The 23,837-nt window shown below is 24.7% G+C and overlaps 1 protein-coding gene across 1 annotated transcript; it reads left to right on the top strand.

Annotated features, from left to right (window-relative positions):
• Positions 1-21,482: 21,482 nt before the first annotated feature.
• LOC101502955 (uncharacterized) lies at positions 21,483-23,548 on the top strand. Its single transcript, XM_012714376.3, has one exon. The coding sequence runs from the start codon at positions 21,491-21,493 to the stop codon at positions 23,303-23,305; it is 1,815 nt and encodes a 604-aa protein (XP_012569830.1). The 5' UTR covers positions 21,483-21,490; the 3' UTR covers positions 23,306-23,548.
• Positions 23,549-23,837: the final 289 nt, after the last annotated feature.

Below are 23,837 nucleotides of genomic sequence, written 5' to 3'. Positions count from 1 at the left end.
TATGTATTGATTTTGAAAAAACATGCTTTATTTTTCTTTAAATAAATAAATAAATACTTTCTTTATTTAATTATGTCTTAATGTAGTACTTTCATTTTCGTTTCAATATTGTAATTTCACTAGTTACAATTTCCTAAATTATTCAATATTTTCCTTGCATGAATTTTAAATACTGTATAAATAATATATCACATATTTTGAAATTTAAAACATATTTTAATCATGTATTATCATTATTAGATGATGTAGTTTTACTCTATAAAAAACCAATTATATTACTACATAATGAACTAATAAAGTAATAAAAAAAAATATTATAGTTCCATGAAGGTATCTCAATCTGTGAGCTACAGATACTAAAGTTTAAAATAGTTTTTCTAGAATTGAAAACCTAGAAACTAACATTAACACTAATTCAATAATATTTTATGTCTATTTTTTAAACAAAATTAAAAAAGGCATGAAGCAAAAGAAAGGTATAGTCATTATAACTAAGTTGGCAGCACTAGCTTAAACGAATTTTTAACATTTGACATTGGAGTGGTGTAATAGCACCCAATGCAGTAAATAAGAACCTTTTACATCGATTTTATTACTAAAATCGATTTAAAGGAGCATATATTAAATAAAAATGTCACTTTAAAACTAAATTTAATTTCTTGTATTCTCATTAATTTACAAAATTAATCCCTCTATTTTAAAAGTCGATAATTTTGATATTTCTTTATAATTTTTTAACTAAAAAATATCGATATGACATGTTTTAAATAACATGTCACATGGCATAAGGATGTAGAATAATTAAAGCCCAATAAAATCAGAATAAAAACACCGTAAAAATTTAACTTTCAATTTCATAAATTTTTGTATTTAAATTTGATTAATGTGTGTATATTGTTCACTACAAGAAAATTTCAGGTTTGCGACACATAATTAGTTACGGTTACAATAAAACCACTCTCACCCTAAGTTTACGGCAGTTTCTGCTATGAAAAAAATCAACCACTTTCGTGGTTGAAGATTTTTGAAAAACACTTATTTTCTCAAAAACTCTCATGTTGCTGGTTGGCTTAAAAATCCTCATATTTTACAAATTTCTTAAAATAAGTCAAATGGTTATTTTTTTTTAGTTTAAAAATTTAATAAAAAGATTAAAACGTTCAATTTTTAAAATACAAAGACCAATTTCGTAAATTGATAAAAATAAATGAATTAAAATTATAATTAAACTTTAAAACTATGACTAAATTTTTAGCGAATACTTTTAATAATAAAAAACGGTGCAAAAAGTATGTGTTTTACACCAGTGTTAAATATATGTTTTACCTAAAAAGCATTGTTACAAATTCACTTATATTCCTACTTTTCAGATAAAACGGGTGTTAATTTTTCTTTTGAGAATTTTGTTTGTTTATGATATTCCTATTCTGAAAAATCAAATTTTGATAACAATTCCACCGAATGTGCCAATATATATATATTTATATATAGGGTATGAAGTCCTTAAAATTGAGTTACATTAGACTCTAATAAAGTGACATATGAGTTTAGAGTAGTTTATAATTGAAAGGTTTTTATTTAACTTTCATACTTTTTTCAAAATGATAAAGATTTGTGTTTTATAAATTACTAAATAAAGTTTTTATATTTCACAAAATGTTCTACTATTTTAACGTTAATTCTGCAATTACAAGTAGAGGGTGTCATGAAATTGATCAGCTAGCTTGTGATAACAATGCATGCCTAACCCTGTATAGCTGAGGTAGTTGACAATATGTGCCAACTATTGAGATACTTGATACATGATGTCATGTATTTCCATATCTATATATTGTTTAATAAACTACATAGTCATTACGATTTGTTGTTCTAGTTGATCCATTGCGGGTAATTACGTTGATTCCCTGGGAGGAGTTTCCTTAACTATAGATTCTTTAGCTACTTAAAAAAAAAACAGTAAGTCATTTGATGAGAAATATCTTCTAAATAAGAGCTAACTAAAAACATATGTGTTGTAAATATAGAGATAAATTGCAAATAAAAGATAATTGTTTGATTGATTGATTTAATGATTATTACTATGAGTATTTATAGATCGAGGGATGATATCGATTTTAATTGCTCCTTGACAACTATTTTTGGATAAATTTGTCTGAGGTTTTACTTAAAGCTACTCTTCCTATGTTCACTCGGCCCAAATTAATACATGCGTGCATTATTTTTATTTATCTCGATCATGAATTCTAAAAATATCTGCCACTTTACACTCACTTAAATATTTCCCACCAAAATAGAGGATAAAATTATAAATTTACATCAATAGTTTGATTATATTTTATTTACACAAATCAAATGATATTTGGTCGTGATCGAGCAAGATTTGAATCTTTCATTCTTGACTTATTCTTAATTATTTCATGATCACCTCAATCGTTCATGATTCGATTGATATTATGTTTGATTTGTCTATCGTATTTCGACTAAGTAGAATTAAAAAAATTAGATATAAACAATACAAAAATAATTGTCTTTGAATGGCGGATTACATTGAAAATTTGTTTTACACTATCAATATGTACCCGTTAAACTCAAATTATAATATCCGTTATAAAAATTGTAAGCTTAAATACTTTAATCTCTTAACTTATTTCAAAAGTTCACTTTAATCTTTAACTTTTAAGATCAATCAAGTTGGTCTTTTAACTTAGGTAAGTTAATGCAACTTGATTTTTTTTAAACAGCGATAACTTCTTATGATGTGGCATCATAAAAGTTCATTTTGATCTCTTAATTTATGCATAAAGTTTAATTTGATCCAAAAATTGAACCTAAAATGATATTACACTTAAACGACACTTAAGATCCTTATAACCTATTAATTTGAGGTTGACTAATAGAGGGAACAAAAGATACCAAAATCCATTAACAAAGATTAATTAAAGGAGTTTTAAAGTTATAAAATCAAACGAATCAAAATAAAAAAGTTATGAGATAAAAATAAAATAAAATAAAATATTTAAGCCAAAATTTTAACATCGCATCGTACATGGAGTATTTTACTACTATATATGCCGCAATACCTTGCTGTGATTGTCGTTGCTCTTTTTTATGCCGCTTATTTAGAACCATCTTATTTAAAAAATCACTTTCCTCTATTCAAGTTCAAAATATAAACATATATTTTAATCCAAAAAAATATAAACATATATATGTCGGTCTGATGCATATATAATTTATTTTTTGTTGGAGAAAGTGAAACGTTATGTGAAAAGTTAATAACCCTTCCATTTTTTAAATTAGTTAAAAATTTATTATCCGTCACCTGTATGGCTGTGTCTAACAAGTAGCAGATTAAAAGATAAATAAATACTTTTTTGGTGCATATAATGTCATGCACCAAGAGTCATACGAATCTGCTACAGTATCTACCGTATTAATCTATAGTATCTACTTTAGAAGATATATAAAAAAAGTTTTTTCTTTACCTGTAATTTCAAAAATATTTTACGTTTTGTTGACTACTTTACAATAAACAAAACCCTTTAAAATTTATGTCGTTTAAAAGTAGACACGAGAATAATTTTAATTTTCCAATCATATTGAACATTTTTTTAATCTAATTATGTCTCTTTCTCTTTTTGTTTATCAATTACCATATCATTTTAAACCACTTTTGAAATATAGAGATCATTTTTTATAGTATCCGAGACTTCTAAATCATAAACAAATTTTTATAGTCATCATCTTAGAAAACGTGTGTTTTATTGTACACTTTATTTGATTTTAGAGTCACATTATTTATCATTTCGATAAGTCATTAGTCACGTAACACAGAGATATGTACTCGTGATGCTACTTGTTTGTTGATATGGCCAACAACCTTTAGAAGAAGTTTGAATAAAGTCCTCATTTTTCATAGTTTTTATCAATTACTTTATAAATCCTTTTGTAAATATTTAGTGAATACAAAAGTCTTCTATATCTTAGATTAGAGACATAATATATATAAAATTTAAATATAATGAAATAAATCTTATTTTTATATACTATAAATATATTATATATAAAGAGTATATTGAAAATAAAGTAAGAAGTGAGAAAAATAGTAAAACTGCCGAAACTAGTTTAATTTCTATATATGTGGGACCAAATATAATATATATATATATATATATATATATATATATATATATATAATATTTTAAATATAACTAGTGAGTGAAAAATTCAAAATAATTTTTAGTTATATAAAATGTAAAATAAAATCAAAATAAAGAAAATAAAATCGCCAATTGTTATTTAAAAGTTAAAATATTTTTATAGTCCTGTAAGTTAAACTTAATTCTTTCTTTGGTTATTTAAGTTTATTTTATCTTAATTTGGTCATTTAAATTACATTATATCCGTTAGTCATTTATCTCAATTTTGACAATAATTAACTTAATTGAAAGGTTTTTTTAATCATTTAAGACTATCAAATGTTGCAACATCGTGTCCCTCGTACTAATCTTTTATAAAACAATTATCAAATCTTAAAAATGATATATATTTATTGATTTTCTCTAAAACAATTTAAACAAACATATAACCTTAAAAGCAAGGTAATAAATGTTTATTTTCATAATCAATGTTTTGAACTTGTTTCACATACAAAGTAGCTTGGACAATGACTTTATTGCGATGTTTCGATTAAATCTTAAAATTTCATGACAATAAATCGAGAAAATTTTCAAACTTACAAGACTGCGTGCATAATTTAATATTTCTTAAAGACTGATGATGCAAACGACTGTAACTTAAGTGAAAAAATAGAAAATAAATAAATTTAAATGACTTAAACGAAAATTGAGTTAAACTTAAATAAAGAAATATGTATTTTTGCCTTATTTAAAAAAGTAACGCTCGTATATGCTTTAAGAAATTAAATTTATCCATTATTAAATCTATGATAAATATCCATGTCTTTTTCAATGTAACCAACTAAACTATTAATAGGAAATTTGAGAATAAAAGAGATGCCTAATTGACAACCAATAACATTTTGCCACAACAACAACTAATGAAATAACTGTCTTTGATTAAAAAAAATTATACATTATGATACAGTAGATTTAATGGTTATGATTGTAAGATAATGTAAAATTGTTTTACACCGGTAGTGCACATTATCTCTATACTCTAAGAATTTTATCACCAATTTTATTCATGAGGCATGTCGACTACTTTTATTGTTCAAAATATTTTATTTGATTTTATTTGAAGTTGCGATAGAGATTAAAAATATTAAAATATTATGATAGATGTATTAATTAATTGATATTTTATAAATTTGTTGTTTCTCTTAATGTTTTATGAATAAATTTATTTAAGATAGTTAAATATAGCTAAGTTCTATGGTATTATTAACACACACAAAAGTTCTATGAATATTTATTAAAGTTGACTAAATTAAGAGTTTTAGTGTATTTATCTATTCAATTTTACACTAGTAATTAAATAAATTGTTTCTATAATTAAATTAAAATTAAAAATTTATTTAAAATTATAACAAAAAATGTTATTTTAAAATAGACCTAAAAAATAAAACTTAAAACTTAACTGAGTTAAATTTAAAATATGATTAAACTCATTAATAAATAATATATGTCATTCAACTATTAATAGTTTAATTTAATGGTATCAAATCATATTAATTTTTTTTTATTATAGTCTTTAAATATATATATTGTTGGGGTAGCTAAGTGTAAACGTATACTTTGTATTTTAAAAAATAATATTATTTAGGGTAGTTAAAGTTATCCTAAGTTAGTACAAAATAGAAAGAAATATGATATACAATATTATAATGACAAATAATACACAATATTAATTTATGCATATCGCATCAATATTGTGATTTGTTGTTAAATTTATTGTGGTTACACTAAAACTTTTCTATAAATTTGAATTGATTTGAATTTATTTTGTAAAAATACTATGTTTTTATTTTTTAATATATATTTATTTTACTTTAATAAAAACTTTTTAAATAAATTATTTTTATGAAGAAAACATAAATTATTTGTTAATGAAGATTCATCTTATTTTTATGATAATTATTTAATTCAATAAACTCTTATCAAAATAAAATAAACATAATTTTAAAAAATTAAAAAGATAAAGTATTTTTACAATGTAAATATCAAAATAATTATCAATTATTGTTAGCGTATCATTGTAAGAAAGAATATTTCTTTTTATTTTTAGCTAAACAATTATGATAAGTTAATTTTCTACACGTAAAACATGTATAAACTTTGCGTACACTACAATTGATTATCCCATATATAACCTGAAAACAACAGACAAGATAGTGAAGTTTTTTTTTTTTTTTTTGACAAATATAAAATAATAAGTTAAATCTATTATTATATATTTAAATTGATGGAAATATTATTCCCGTGTGCAGGTTTAGAATAACAATGATAACAAATAATTACTTTTCACAAAAATAATCCGAACCAATGTACATTTGAAGATTTTTATACTATGAACAATAAAATAATATTTATTAAATTGATGGCAACACAAAAAAATTCTCATGTATTTTTTTTTAATTTTTATATAAATAGGTACTTTGTTTATTTCATTTGTGCATCAATCATTCAAAATCTAAAATATGTCCTCTATATACTCATTAGTGTTACTCGTTCTTGGAATGTCAATGCACATCACTCTGGTATTGGCTATAGAACAACAAATACCAAAACATACTCTTGAAAATGCACTACACAACAACCTATTACCAAAATACCAACCTTATGATGAAAAATTACTCTCTAAAATCCTTTGGAGACGAGATCATAAACCTTTTAAATCATTGTATATCAATCGTGCTCCACCTACAGTAGCATATACACCTTTTAAATCGTTGAATATCAACAACCCTCCGCCTGAAGCAGCACATACACCTTTTAAATCGTTGAGTATCAACAACCCTCCGCCTGAGGCAGCACATATACCTTTTAAATCCTTGAGTATCAACAATCCTCCACCTGAAGCAGCACATATACCTTTTTAAATCGTTAAATACCAACAATCATCTACCTAAAACATCACATAAACCTTTTAAATTATTAAATACCTACAATTCTCCACCTGATGTACTAAACTATAAACCTTTGAAATTATTATATATCGAAAATCCTCTACCTTAATCTCGTGAAATAGTCAATAATAAAAAAGTTACATACTACTACAAGTGAACACACATGGAAAAATTTAGTCTACTAAAATTGTAAGAGCAATTGTTTGTCATGTGAAATTTTCTTTTCTTATTATATTTATTTTTCCTTTTACGTTTAAAATGCTCTTATAAGATGTGAAATAAAATTTGCCCCTTTATTTTGAATAAAAACTATGTGTGAGTATATATATATATATATAGACTTCTGTATATATAATATCTTCCATTTTAGCAATATATATGAATAATTAATGTTAATTATAGTGATTTTGGCTATGACAACAAATTCCTTCTTGTTTATAAATTAATTAATTATGATTTCAAACTTTAAATCGTTACAATGATAACTAATAATTAATTTACCGTAAACACTTATTCTTGGAATTTTATAAGCACCAGGCAGTTGGTTTCATCTCCAATATTTTTTCTTTTTTTAGGCATGCCTTCCTTTTTCTGATGGTGCTTCAATAATGCATCATTGGACCATCGTATTTGTAGGTTTAAGTAAAGTTTATAATGACTTGTTTTTACAACTTTAAAGGGACGATTTTTATTAAGAAAGAATATTACTAAAAAACAAATCCATCGATGGATATCCATTACCAAGACTATAATTAAAAGTCTTTCAATCTACCAACTAAGTTAACCATGGTGTAATTTTATAAAATGTTAAATAAGTTTTTGGCTTGAGTCTAGTTTTGATTCCTGATTATTGAAATTAATTTTTTTTTTTTATTTTAAAAATCGATAATTTTGACTCATTTATTAGATTTTTAAACTAAAAAATAATGATTTTACATATTTTAAATGTTAATTGTTATTTTGATCAATTTATTATTACCAATTCACAAAATTGGTCCTCCTATTTTAAAAATCGATAGTTTTGATTCCTCCATCAGATATTTGGACTAAAAAAAATAATAATTTGACCTATTTTAAATGACATGGCATCAAATTATATGATATAGAATCATCTAAATGCATTAATTATTCATACATAAATATATAAATTAAAAATATGAAAAAAAAATTTGCAGTTGAAAGTTATGTTTTTACGGTGTTTTATTCTAATTTCATGGGTGTTAATCATTCTACAGCATCGTATCATATGTCACATTATTTAAAATATCTCACATCATCAATTTTAATTAAAAAATCAGAAAGAGAGACCAAAATTGTCGACTTTTAAAATAAGAGGACAAATGTCATAAATCAGTAAAAATATAGGGACTAAAACTACAATTAAGCCTTAAATTAAAAATATAAAAAATTTCTGAAGTTGGAAATTAAGTTTTTATGGTGTTTTATTACAATTTCATGAGTGTTGATCATTCTACATCATCGTATCATATGTCACATAATTTAAAGTATCTCACATCATTGTTTTTTAGTTAAAAAATCAGAGAGATGAAAAAAAATTATCGACTTTTAAAATAGAGAAACCAATTTCGTGAATCAGTAAAAATATAGAAGTAAACCTAAGTTTTATGTTCATATAAAATTTTAACATTTCTTTTATATTTCTTGTAAAAAAATCAGATTTTTTAATTCTTATAAATTTGTCATGCAAATAATTTTCACCCCTGCTAGAATTGTTGATCAAATATTTTTTTAATAAATTTTTAGCAGACATGTTTATAATATTTTAAAAAGTTCTTCAATAAAAAATGAGTTCAAAATTCAACTTCTAAGTTTATATTTTTGTTACTTTTATCTTGAGTTTATAGCTCTTAAAATTTTCATATTTAATTCATCTCAAGTAAATAAATTCTAAATTTTTATTGATGAAAATTTTATAATATTCTAGAATGCTTGTAAAATATCATTCAAATGTATATATTGACATTCCAACATAAATTAAAAATATGTTCATGATAATTTTATAGGGACTAATGTACTTTTTTATGGAAGCCAAAAACAAAATTTTAAAATTTGATAAGAACTAAAAATTTATTTAATACTTTTATAAAACATTATAACTTTCTATTACAATTAGGAAAACTTATTTTGTGGAGATGTTTTAAAATCAAATTTTAGAGTTCTAAAGGAAAGGCTTATGTTTGGGCCGATCTGAGGCCTTTTCATTAAAAATGCCTAATTGTTTACCAAACCTTAGGTCTGTCGATTTGGGTATGGCAAGTTGTGGAAGGTTTAACATAACTATGGTGAAGTTGTAATATTTTTGTTTTTGTTTTTGTTGAATTGTGCATTTATTTATTTTTTATTTTATTGATTGTATTTGAAAATTAAAAGTTAATTTATTATTGAAGATGGAATCTTGACAATTTAGTAGACTCATTTTCTTAATGTTTTTTAAGATTATTATGTATGACATAATATGTTTATTTTAAATGTTAATAAGACAATATTTTCCACTACTAAGAAAAATACTCTACATTGTATTATACTATGGTGAACATTGTTTAACTACTGTTATATATGATTTAATTGTAAGATTTTTATGTTAATTTTCAATATATATAATGAATACCTTTTATTTTATTTTGACTCTTAAATATATATATATATAATTTTATTGATTGTAGGTGAAGATTTAAAGCTATTTTGTTGTTGAAGGTGGAATCTTGGCAATTTAGTGGACTCAATTTCTTAATGTTTTTTGAGATTGTTATGTATGACATAATATGTCTATTTTAAATGTTAGTAAGATAATGTTTTCCACTACTAAGTAAAAATATTCTACACTGCACTATGGTGAACATTGTTTAACTATTGGTTTATCGTTGTAAGACTTTTATGTAAATTTTTAATATATACGATGAACACCTTTTATTTTATTTTGACTCTTTATATATATTTTATTGTGTATTTATATTTGGTTAATTTTATAAAATAAAATTTTAAATTATCACATAATTTTTTTTTATAACAAAAAATTAATATTTATAGCAAATTTATTTTTGTTAAAATTTATACCAACACAAATAAATTGTCACTCAAATGTATACCAACAAAATCAAAATCGTATTTATAACTTTTATAAATTATGGCTAAACTATATATCAACGTTGAAATGTCCGTAGGTAAAATCAAATCTTTAAAGCAACGGACAATAGTCTGTCACTATATCCTATAGCAATAACGAGAGTCCAAATGTATTGAATAATTATATACCACGAAAAAAAACTTTGTTAATATAAATAATTTTGATTATCCTTAAAACTTTTATACTTTTACCTACAAATTTATATTATCAATAAAGGTAAAATAATTTGTAGTAAATACATATTCATTTGCATGGATTACGTGGGTATGTTGCGTGAGATTGGTTAAAATATTAAAATAGACAATATATAAATAATTTGGACAACATATTTGAATAGAAAATATATGGAAAGAAATTAAATTAAATTGATATAATTGGTAGAAGTGGTTTATAAAATCATCTGAGTATTCTGTCAAAAAAAAAATCTAATTGATGAAAAAAATCACAATAGAAAATTAATTTATCGATATAGTTCTTGTGTATTAAAAGTTGCAATCGTTATTCAGAATTTCCATTTTATGTATAAGTGACAATATTTAATCTGTCTATATAGTTTGAACAATAAATCTTGAATAATATATTATAAGTTCCTCAGTTTATTATCTGTAAAATTTTCAAAAAAACATACTAAAAATTAAATGTATATTTATTTTTTAATTATCTATTTTGTGAATGACAAACATTTATTTTTATAATATGAATTATAATTTTTTATATATTTTTTTATGTGTTAGTGACAAATTTTCAAGAGATCACTAATATACAAATACAAATTTATTTTTTAATTAATTAATTTGTGAAGGATTGTCTTTTTAACTAATTATAAATTCGCAATAAATATTTGTCTTATATATATTCGTACAATAAACTATACATTACATTTTTCTCACATTTTTATCAAATAGACGTTGAAGAGACACGAAGATAATTAACTACACATTTATCTTTTAACCATATAACTTGTGAAAAATTATTTTTAACAAAAATTAATCAAAATAAACATTCATCATCTGTGCAACTTTTGTAGAAAATTATAATTAATATATTATTCATGTATTGAACATGTGTTTTACCATACAAATATGTTCATCAAAGAGTGAATTTTGATATTCTTAAGTTAAACATTGTGTCTCATGTTCAAACCTAGTTGTATAAATTTTTAATGATAATTATACTATTTTATCTATAGAAAAAATGACTATTCAAATCTCAATATATAGTTTTTCTATTTAATGGTATTTTTTATATAATTATCTCTTTTTATAGTAAATGAGTAAATAAGTGAGTCACGGAGCATTATATACATATTCTTCTCTTACCAAATTGATAAGTGAACGAGCATATTTTAGTTCACTGACCAATAAATATCAAACATTGGTCAAAATTAGTATATTATAATTTTCTTCAATTTTATCTAAAAAATATTCAAGAGACATACTAAATTACTAATAATGAAATGTATATTTGTTTTTTAATTGTTTGTTTTCTAAATGACCATTTTTTAATTAATTGGTTAGTGATTAACATGTATCTCCAGTATAATTTGTACAACAAACTATAATAAGTATAATAATTTTAGGCACACTTTTATTTAAAATATTTCAACATACACATTAATAATTAAATACATTTTTTTTTACTAATTAATTAGTGAAATATTATACTAATAATCAAATACATATTTTTCTTTTGACTAATTAATTAGTGAAATATTATATTTGAACTTGTAGGTCAGTACTAATAAATAATTGTCCCATATATAATTTTTACAATAAATTAAAATTATTATATTATATTTTTTTCCACATTTTTATATAGATATTCAAAGACACAACAATCAATTACAGATTTATCATTTAACTAATTGATTCTCAAAAAAAAAAACTTGGTAATTAATTGACAATCACAGTCAATGTACGATTTGTATAATAAGTTATTATTAATGTGTTAAACAAATATTTGTTATGTGGTCTATAACGTCATCATTTTATGATCCCTTGCCTAACTTTGTCTAAACGAAATAGGCAATTTACTTTTAGAAGATAAGAGAGGGTACATAACTAAATATGTAAACGATAGTTAAACTTTGTAAGAAAATTCTGTTATAATTTTAGTCCACAGTTTATTTTTGCGAACATGTTTAGTATTGCCTAAGGTAAAAAGGGATATTTGTTACGAACTATTTAAAAACGAAATGAAATAATCAACAAGAGGGTGACTTTAAACAACTGAACTTACACTAATTATGGTTTTTGGCGAAAAAAAGGATGGTAATTATATAATCAACGACTCACAATCTTTCTTAATTTTTCTTGCAAAAATCTTTAATATATTAATAGTTTTTATTTAATCTGAAAAATTCCACTAATAGTGAGTCACTTGATATACTAATAGAGTCAGGAACCTCCTCCAACCAAATCTCAATAGGCATAGAGTTGGCTTAATGGCCATGATTAATCTACCTTCCTGATTTTGATTCTCTACTTCTAAATATATCATTGAAAGTTAAAATTCAAAAGTATATTTTATACTATAAAAAATTAAATTTCAATAAAAAATTAATGATTGACTAAATATTCACCGTATAATTAATATAGAAATACCGATAAACCAACTCCTTTACTTTTTCAACCATATAAAAAATATTTTGAAGCATCTATTAACAGATGTTGCTACCATAAAATCGTGATATAGAATGCATCTACAACACTTAATAGAATTTATATATAGATCGAATATCAAGAATTTAAAATATATAAATACTCAATTCTAGCCAAGACATGGTTAACAGATACCATTTGCTTGTTTTTTTCTTGTTTTTACGTCAAATGGCATTTTTCTTGTTATCAAATTTGACTTATTAAATTTCATTTTCTATGATAAATAATACATAATTATTATTATATCCGCATAATAGTTCAACCACCATATGTTCACTCACAACTCACAAGGATCTAGTCACTTGCAGCGGAATTTGGATTGTTTGCTGGAGAATAACCACAGTTCATTCTATAATTATTCTAAGTCGTTAATTTAAAATACGACAAGTCAAATCACGCGATCAATTTCACGTAGTAATATAATTTCAGGTTAAATTACATATGTGGTCCTTAACTTAATTTCAGGTAACGTTTTAGTCCTTTATCTTCTTTTTTTTTTCGATTTAGTCATTTATTCCTAAAAATATCAAATAAAGTATGAAAATATGAGTTTATTTGAAGATTTGCGTTACGAATTTGATAAAATTTGTATTATATTGAAGAATATAATTAATTTTATGAATTTTGATTGAATTTTTTTTTGAATTTTTGTATAAAAAAGGATATCATTGTTGAAATTTTAAAACATAAAATATCAAATTATCACTTAAAATTAAAATAAAGGACCAAGTCGGAAAAAAAAAAGATAAATGACTAAAACGTTACCTGAAATTAAGTTAAAGAACCACAAATGTAATTTAGCCTATAATTTCAACGATCAATATAACACGGCTCATAGCACCAAAGAGTCATAACACCAAACTCAATTTGCTTGTAGTGTTTGTGTGTCATAGGATAATAATTACTAGTGAAAAGAGACTAAACCAAGTTAGATATTATAATGTTGAAGTTTGACTTACATTAAAAAATTTAAGTTTAAATATGATTTATTATTTCTCAAATACCTAATTTTAAGGTTTGACTTGACATTTTTTAAAGTCCAATAATTTTTTTTTAAAAGTCTATTTTATTATTATTTTATAAAAATCTATACCATTTATCGTTAAGATTTTATAAATAGACAAATAAGTTAATATAACAACAAACTTATGTTTTATTTTGATATCTAACCTAAATTTTTAGAGTATTTAACATAAATTACATATCAAATTTTAATTTTATTTAAAATAATACCTTTAAATATTTCAAACATTAATGTAGAACAATATGTTTAAATTACATAAAATAATAATAAATTTATAATTTAAAAGACTTTTTCAACAGTTTTAGCCTGATTTTTTAATTAAATAAACTTTTAAAATAATATTCTTTTGATTTATATATAAAAAAAGTATGATCTAAATCTATCGTAGATAAAGCCATAAATAGTTCAATCTGACCTATTTCTATCCTAATCATAACTAAGAGAATTTACTTGTCACCTATGTACTTAGTCATTTCACCCCTACACTTTATATGAAAATATCGATATAACTTTTTTAATCACAAAATTTAAAAAAGTAAATTTTAAAAAACTCAAAAGTTTTGCAGATTAATATGTCTAAACTCTTTTTTTAATTTTGGATATTTTAAAAGTGAAATATTCAGTACAAACATTTTAGTTTTTAATATTTTTCCTATAAAAAATAAGTTCCAAAATATTTTAATTCCAAATTTTTTAAAATACTTTTTCAAATCTTCAAAATAAAAAATTACAGAGTTTGATTTACAAATGTTTTTAACTCAAATATATTAGATCAAATTTTTATATTCCAAATTTTTAGTCTTATGAAATCTTCGGTACAATACACTTTGGCAAAATTTTACATTATCCATCTTTTAGTGTTTAGAGCTTTTTAAAAATTGAAAAATACAATTTTGAAAGATTCAAAAATTAATTATATTTCAATTTTAAATTTTTTTGGAATACAGAATATTTTAATTTAAAAAAACAAATTGGAATATCTATACGTGTTCCGAATATGTTAGGTACTCACTTTTTAGTCTGGAATTTTCATAATGTCAAAGGAAAAAATTCTAAAAATTTCAACAATTTAATTTTCAGAAATTTAAGTGGACAAAAATAAAATTTAGAAAAATTGTAGTGTGAAAATTAAGTGTAGGAGTAGCTAGTAGAGTCCTCCGATCCGATGATAAGTATCAAGAAAGCCCATGTTGTGTTCGCCAATTTTGGATTTGATAAAAAGTATATAGTTGCAATGATTGAAAACAGTATTTTATTTTTTACAATATCAAACAGTTTATCCAACGCAATAAAGTTGATGTATGTGGATATCATCCTGTTTCATAAACCACTCCGTTATCCTCTTCGAAACTTCAAAATTTAACCTTAGTTTCAACATGTATATGTTTTGTCGGAGAAAGTGATATGTGAACTAATCTTTTAAATTTTATCTAAACTAAAAAAAATTAATCTTTCAAAAATAGTATATATGAGTATTTATTTATATGTAGTCATATTTGTTATCTGCGAAAGGTCAAGAACCTTCCCCTTTTTTCAAATTAAACACTTACTATCAAAATTAAGATTGATAAATTATTATTACGTGTTTGATTTGGTACTTACTATCACGCATCAAGAGTTAGATGGAGCTTGCTTATAAAAATAAATCAAAAATCAGATGGAGCTAAACTAACCCTTTATTTTTGTTTATTAAAAAAATCAGATGAAGCTGAGTTATCTTTGGTTTATAAAAAAGTAAGAAGGAAATGTGAGGGGAAAAAAATAGAAGCACAGGACGATCAACTATGGAGTAAACAGGCTGTTGTCCACACAAGAAAATAAAATATCAGTTTAATAACACTATTATTTTTATTAAGTTTTAAAAAATCTTATAGTTTTAAAAATAATATTGTGCATATAATCTAATGATATATTTATTTCTAAAGTTAGTTTTAATTTTGTTTGTAGCAACTGTAACTATTAAAAGATGTGTCCATACTATGAATTTTGTGAAGAATTAAATGCAAATGATATTAAAAATAATTAATTAAATGATCCGTTATATATATATATTAATATTTTTCATTGTATTGACAATAAAAAAATTATTAAACAGTTTCATAATATAAAATTTTGTAGACGATAATTGTAATTTATATAAACTCATTTCGTTTTGAATTTGTTTAATTATTATAATTATGAATGTTTGAAGAGTTAGTAATATTTTTCTTTAACTTAAATATATATACCATTTGATTGCCCCATCGAAGGAAAAACTTGGATCCACCACTGAATAGAAGCAAAGAAAGAAAGTCGAAAGTGCGATGATTTTTTAGTTGTTTGGTTTAAGAGAAAATAGAAGAAAGGAAAGGTAGATATATTATCTTCTCTTGTTTGATAGTGTAGAAAGTGAAAGGAATAAAATAAATAACATTACAAGATGACATAAGTAACCTTTAAAAAAGAAAAATAAAAAGCCAACACTGAAAACAAATAAAAATTATTGTCTTTTTGCAACCTTTTCTCTCACATTCATTTTTTCTTATTAATTTAAAAAGATTGAATTTTTGTGGGTCACATATTCTTTTTTTTCTTCTTCCTTCTTTTCTACTATAGTTTAAAACCAAACAATAAAAAAAGTTTAAATTTGTGTGTTTTCTTTTCTTTAAGTGTTCCAAACCAAATGTAAGTGATTATCTCTCAGGTTGACTAAGAATGAGTTAAATATTGAATATATAAGAGTGGTGATCCATATATCTATAATTTGTTGCCTTGTGTTTTTGGATTGAGATGTGGTGTCAAAGTCTCTTGTAGTCCTGAAGTATTTGGATTGTTGTTGTTTCTGACACTCCTCTCGTCTTTTCAATAAGTGACGTTAGAGCTCTAGTTTGACTTAGAGAGGAGTGGTAGTGGATCTTGGTGTATTGGATCCTTGAATCGAAATTAACAATGTATTCAAAATGTGTATTTTGTTGGCAATAACGGTGATGCAAATATAGGAGGTGAAAGACTAGTAATTGAGGAGAAATTGTTGGGTTTAAGTGTGAGTGGCTAAGTTCCATATTGATTACGAATGAGTCAAATGTTGATTATATATATAAAAGTGGTGACCCATATATATGTAATACTTTAATTTTTTTTAATAGATATGTAGTTTCAAGTTCTCATAGGAATCTTAAAACATTTAGTCCCTTGCTACTCTCGACACTCTCTTAGATTCTCCAATAAGTGTGACGATCAATGTAAATCCCGACTATTGCTTAGGATCACATACAAGACATATCTCTCATTCTAGAGTTACTACTATTATTCAAATATAAATTATAGACCACCATTATTCAAAATAAAAAATATATAAATATTATTCTTTTTTGTTTATTCATCTTGTAAAAGAAATGGTAAATATCATTAGAGTTTCACTCACACACACAACTACAAAATACCGAATTTGAAGACATATAAATTATTATTATTATTATTATTATAAATCAATTATTTCTATTTTAAATTAACAATGTCACATTATTAAATATAATTCTACGTTATTAATGAATAGATGACATAAAAATAAACCTAAAACTTGGTTGACCGAAAAAAAAAAACTTAAAACTAGCGAGTTAAGGGATAAAAATCCATGATTTAAAAATAGAAGACAAAAATTGTGTTTAATTAAAATGATACCAAAAATATATTTAAAGTTTCTATTTTTAAAATGCATATTTATTTTATAGTTTTATTTTTATAATTTATAATCCAATAATTTATCATAATAAAAATTTATACATTAATCCTTGTATGTGAATATGTGATGATTTTTCCTCTTCATTTATAAATTTAATCTCTAACAGAGTGACAAATACCCCTAAAATTTATACACACAATAATAGATTCCATATAAAGTATTAATCATAATAATATGATATTTATCATATTTATCAGTTAAATTAAGTTTTACAGATAATATTTTTGCTCTTCTTTTTTTGCAATAATAATTCTCTATGGTTCACATTGCTTTATGACATTAAATGCATAATATTTTATAATTTTTATTATAAATATCACAATTCTTAAATTATGCTTATTTTGAAAAAAAATTAGTTAATCTTAAATTTATTATTTGATGAAATTAAATTATTAATCATAATTTAGCTGAATGAAGAAAAAATTACTAACATAATTAATAACTAATTATTAATTTTGACCGTTTAAAACAATTATTTGGCTGAACGGCAAATGTGAAATTTGTTAATTATTAAATTTGGAATTCTTAATGTAAATTTGACCCACCATATCAAATTTATAAACATCAATGATGAGAACCGTCCCTTGCAAATTGCAATGCGTCTTAACAATCAACAGAATTTTAATTTATTATTAAAAATAAATTATTGGTCTCTATAAAATTTCAATTTTTTAATTTAAGTCTTCATAAAAAATACAATCGTTAATTTCTATAAAAATATCATGAATATTTAGATTTTGTTGTTAAGTTAATATATGTTTTTCAAAAAAAATTTGCAAAAACATTTATATTATTATAAAAGTTCTTCCATAAAAATTAAACTTAAAATTTCATTTTTAGTTGATTTTTTATTTACTTTTTATCTTATGTTTTTTAATTTAAAAAATCATATTTAATTTATTCTAAAGTAAAAATTCTAAATTTTTATTGAAAAACTTTTTATAATATTCTAAATAAGCTGTTAAAAAATTATTCAAAATTTTATAGTTGAAAAATATTTAAACATGTTTCATTTCAGTATTAAATAATTTTATAGAGAATAAAAGTTAAATTTTATTTTATAAATATTAAAAATTAAAAGGTGAAATTTTATAAAAAATAAAAATATATTTAAAATGCTTTATTATTTACATGTAATAAATAGCAAATATAATCATTCATTTATATATATATATATATATATATATATATATATATATATATTTTGATAATAATAACGTCTATTACCTCTTTTCTTAAATAAAAGACACTTTTGAAAGAAGAAAAAAAAATTGTCCCTTTCTACACGATTCTTTTTGAATTTTTAAGTTTATTGATTATTTAGGGTGTGTGACTCCTCGTGTATCGCACTGCGTTGAGACCTAAACTTTTAATCCCTCTGTCTCACTGACGTCATTTTGTAAAAAAAAAAAAGGCTAAATTACATTTGTGGTCCTTTAACTTAATTTTAGGTAACGTTTTAGTCCTTTATCTTTTTTTTTTCTCAACTTGGTCCTTTATTTTAATTTTAAGTGACAATTTGATATTTTATATTTTAAAATTTCAATAATGTTATCCTTTTTTATACAAAAATTAAAAAAAAAATGTAATCAAAACTCATAAAATTAATTATATTCTTCAATATAATACAAATTTCATCAAATTCGTAAAGCAAATCTTCAAATAAACTCATATTTTCATACTTTATTAAATATTATTAGGAATAAAGGACTAAATCGGGAAAAAAATAAGATAAATGACTAAAACGTAACCTGAAATTAGGTTAAGGGACCACAGATGTAATTTAGCCAAAAAAAAAATCTTATAATGATTATTATTAATTTATTATCAAATTTCATTAAAATTTTAAATTTTTTTTATAATACAGTTCAATTATTATTTTATATACAACTTCTAAAATATTATTATATTTTATATTAATTATTATAACGAAAAACAAATACATAATTAATTAAGATGATAAAATAATTTTTCTCTTTTTTATAGTTATGAGTTTTTTAATATGTATGTAAAAAATCTTAAATAATATCTATCGTAAGACAAAAAAATACAAATTTATTTATTATTCTATATTAGTTTGTGTCATTTTTCATTCTTAGTTTTTCTATCACACTTTTGTCATTATTAAAAATTGAGAGTTAGTTAGATTGTGTTTAGAAAATTGTGATAATTAAATTACATATTAAGATTATAAGAGAGAGTTAGGTTGTCCTCTCACAATTTTTCAAAAGTGATCTAAAATTTAATTTTCTTAGATCGTAAATGTTATCATGTGTCCTCACATGTTAAGAAGTCAAATATAAAAAAATTATCATCAAATAGTGGCCTTGTGCCTTTATGATTATCTCAAAACGAATGGTTTAATGATTTCAAATAGTGGGTCTCAACTGTTGTGGTTAGCCCTAGAAGAATCACATAGGTAAAGAGTGGGAGATGTCCTTTGGTCGATAGCAAGAAATGACAAGATCTTGCAACAAAGAGGACCGACCCAAAAACTTTTGGCAGAGGAGTTCTATATATCTCTTTTATCTATTGACATGTGTATAATACTTAAAAAAAATAAAAAAAACTATTATTTTTTCTTTTAAAATGTGTAATATATTGTTGCTATACTCTCTGAATTTATTAAAACTATAAACATATTATCAAATAACTTTTTATTAATAATTTTATCGATCAAATTGATTAAAAAAAATATTTTGAAGATTAAATTAATAAACTATAGACAAATTTAAAGATAAAAAAATCAATAAAAAATATATTTTAAATTTGTTTTGGTATATATAAGAGATGATATAATTATCATCAAAATAACTACAGAAATAAGAAATGATGTCCAACATAACAAATTGAGTATTTGCCAATTATGCTAGAACTTAAGATTGATTTGTTTTTGAAATTTTAATATATTTAAAGACTATTATAACAATAATTTGGAGCATTAGTTAAACATTCAAATGTAAACAAAAAATATTAGAAATTGTATAATTTATACTTTGAAAATTTAAAAAAGAAAATTTGCACTCAAAAATTATTTTTAATTTCCCTTTTTGATTCCTTAAAAAATGTCATTGAAACACTTATTAGCATGACCCTTTAAAAAACATTAAAATATAAAATAAAGACACACTCCATAATATAAATTTATCTGTATTCTTTGTCTTTATTATGTTATTTATTTTTTAGTGTATTAACAAAGATTTGATTTTTTTTTTTAACTTAGTGCAAACAGTTATCCACACAACCAATAGATGTGTCCGTCCTCCGTAACATCATCACCATGGACTAGATGATTCACCTCCTTGTTTAAGATATTTTAAGATAACTTACAAAATGTCACAATATAGGTGTAAAAATAAAACCAATAAAGACTCATTAAATCAATCCCAATCAATGAAATTACTTTGATTTTTTTCAATAATAGATCCAAATCTATCATTAGATCATATATTAATTTGACGTGATTCAAAATGATCACCTCGGTCACAATTCAAATATTATTATTATTATTATTATTATTATTATTATTATTATTATTATTATTATTATTATTATTATTTAAATTATGTTAGTAGTAAAAATGAAAAAAATTTAGAGACTAAAAAATTAAAAAAAAAAATTATCAACTAAAAGTAAAATATTGATATTTTAAAAAATTAAAAACTTATTTAATCTTAAAAATAATTCCAGATAATACATACTCTCTTTTCACCTTAGTCGAATATTTTAATTTTAATACTATATGTAATGAATTCACATGGACTTGATGGTGACCTCCACACAAAATTTTCACTCATTGATTCCTTATAAATACTTGTTCACTCATTCCATTTATGTTCATCACAATCGAAACATGGTCTCTTTCAACTATCTAACATTACTTCTTATTGGAGTGGTGATGTTCACCGCTCCAGTGTTCGCTAATTACAAACCACCCACTTATGAACTTCCACCAATCGAGAAACCACCTATTTATGAGCCTCCACCAATAGAGATACCACCACCCGTTTATAAGCCTCCGATAATTTATCCACCACCAATTTATCATCCTCCACATGAAAAACCACCACCAGAGTATCTACCTCCACCTATTGAGAAACCACCGCATGAAAAAACACCACCAGAATATCAACCATCGCCCGTTTATAAACCTCCAATAATTCACCCACCACCAATATATAAGCCCCCAATATACCCACCACCAGTATACCATCCTCCACATGAAAAGCCACCACCAGTGTACCAGCCACCATATGAGAAACCACCACCAGAGCATCTACCTCCACCTTTTGAGAAACCGCCACCAGAACATGAGCCACCTCGTGAGAATCCAGCACCAGAATACCAACCACCTCATGTGAAACCACCGTATGAAAATCCACCACCAGAGTATCAACCACCTCATGAGAAACCACCGCATGCAAAACCACCACCAGAGTACCAGCCACCTCATGAAAAACCACCACATGAAAACCCGCCACCAGAATATCAGCCACCTCACGAGAAACCACCACCAGAGTACCAACCTCCTCATGAGAAAACACCTCATGAAAAGCCACCGCCAGAATACCATCCACCTCACGAGAAACCACCACATGAGAATACACCACCAGAGTACCAACCACCTCATGAAAAGCCACCACCAGAATATCAACCACCTCATGAAAAGCCACCACCAGAATTTCAACCACCTCACGAGAAACCACCACCAGAGTACCAACCTCCTCATGAGAAACCACCTCATGAAAAGCCACCGCCAGAATACCAACCACCTCACGAGAAACCACCACATGAGAATACACCACCAGAGTACCAACCACCTCATGAAAAGCCACCACCAGAATATCAACCACCTCATGAAAAACCACTACCAGAATTTCAACCACCTCACGAGAAACCACCACCAGAGTACCAACCTCCTCATGAGAAACCACCTCATGAAAAGCCACCGCCAGAATACCAACCACCTCACGAGAAACCACCACATGAGAATACACCACCAGAGTACCAACCACCTCATGAAAAGCCACCACCAAAATATCAATCACCTCATGAAAAGCCACCACCAGAATTTCAACCACCTCACGAAAAACCACCACCAGAGTACCAACTTCCTCATGAGAAACCACCGCCAGTGTATCAACCACCACATGAAAGTCCACCGCCAGTGTATCCACCACCTCATGAGAAATCACCACCAGAACATCAACCTCCTCACGAGAAATCACCGTATGAAAAACCTCCACATGAGAATCCACCACCAGAGTACCAACCTCCTCACGAGAAACCACCACATGAAAATCCACCACCAGAATATAAGCCGCCTCATGAGAAGCCACCATCAGAATATCAACCACCTCATCATGAAAAACCACCATCAAAGTATCAACCACCTCATCATGAAAAGCCACCACCAAAATACCAACACCCTCATGAGAAACTACCACCAATATATAAACCACCTTATGAGAAGTCACTACCACCACCAACGTATCATACCCCTTATGAAAAACCACCACCAAAGCACCGACGTCCGATCTTTCACACTCCTCCTCATGTTAAACCACCTATTTATGAGCCACCTCCTATAGTGAAGCCTCAAAAAATGGAGAAACCCCCTCACTACAACCCTTTACCATATAGCCACTACCCACCATTCAAGAATTAATAATGACTACTACCGAAGAACGTTGAATATATTTTGGTGAACAAAAATGTAAGAATGGTCGTTTGTTATGTTTGTTGTATGAAGATTTTAATTTCCGTTTTTTCCTTTTTGTTTTAAAAGCTCTTCTAAGATGTAAAGCACAATGTGCGTTTCCTGCAAATAAAGGCTCTATATACGCCTCTGTATAATACCTTCCATTTCGTTTCAACAATTATATCATAATGTCAATTACCATTAGTTTTATCTTTGACTATCACATCTATCTTGGTTCCAAATTATTGATGCAAACCTCCACACGTTGCAATAATAACTACAAGATTAATTTCCCTAAGTACTAACTATTGAAATTTAATAAGACTGTGAAAAAAAAAAAGATCAAGTAGATGGCAAACTATAGCACATTCAAAAATCATATGCATAAAAAGAAATAAGTTAGCTATGTGTATTTTGAAAGAGACAGAAAGGCACATTTAGTGTATTTGAAAGAGAAGAGGGGAAAGTTTAAATCTAGGGTAAATTTCATAACTAGGGA

This window comes from Cicer arietinum, chromosome 4 (assembly GCF_000331145.2).
Source record: "Cicer arietinum cultivar CDC Frontier isolate Library 1 chromosome 4, Cicar.CDCFrontier_v2.0, whole genome shotgun sequence".
Taxonomy (NCBI): Eukaryota; Viridiplantae; Streptophyta; class Magnoliopsida; order Fabales; family Fabaceae; genus Cicer; species Cicer arietinum.
The sequence above is the reverse complement of the archived record's forward strand: the minus strand, read 5'-3'. Positions and strand labels throughout refer to the sequence as shown.

What these genes read in the sequence shown, in the direction of transcription:
- LOC101502955 (XM_012714376.3), top strand. Translation starts at nt 21,491, where the DNA reads ATGGTCTCTTTCAACTATCTAACATTACTTCTTATTGGAGTGGTGATG.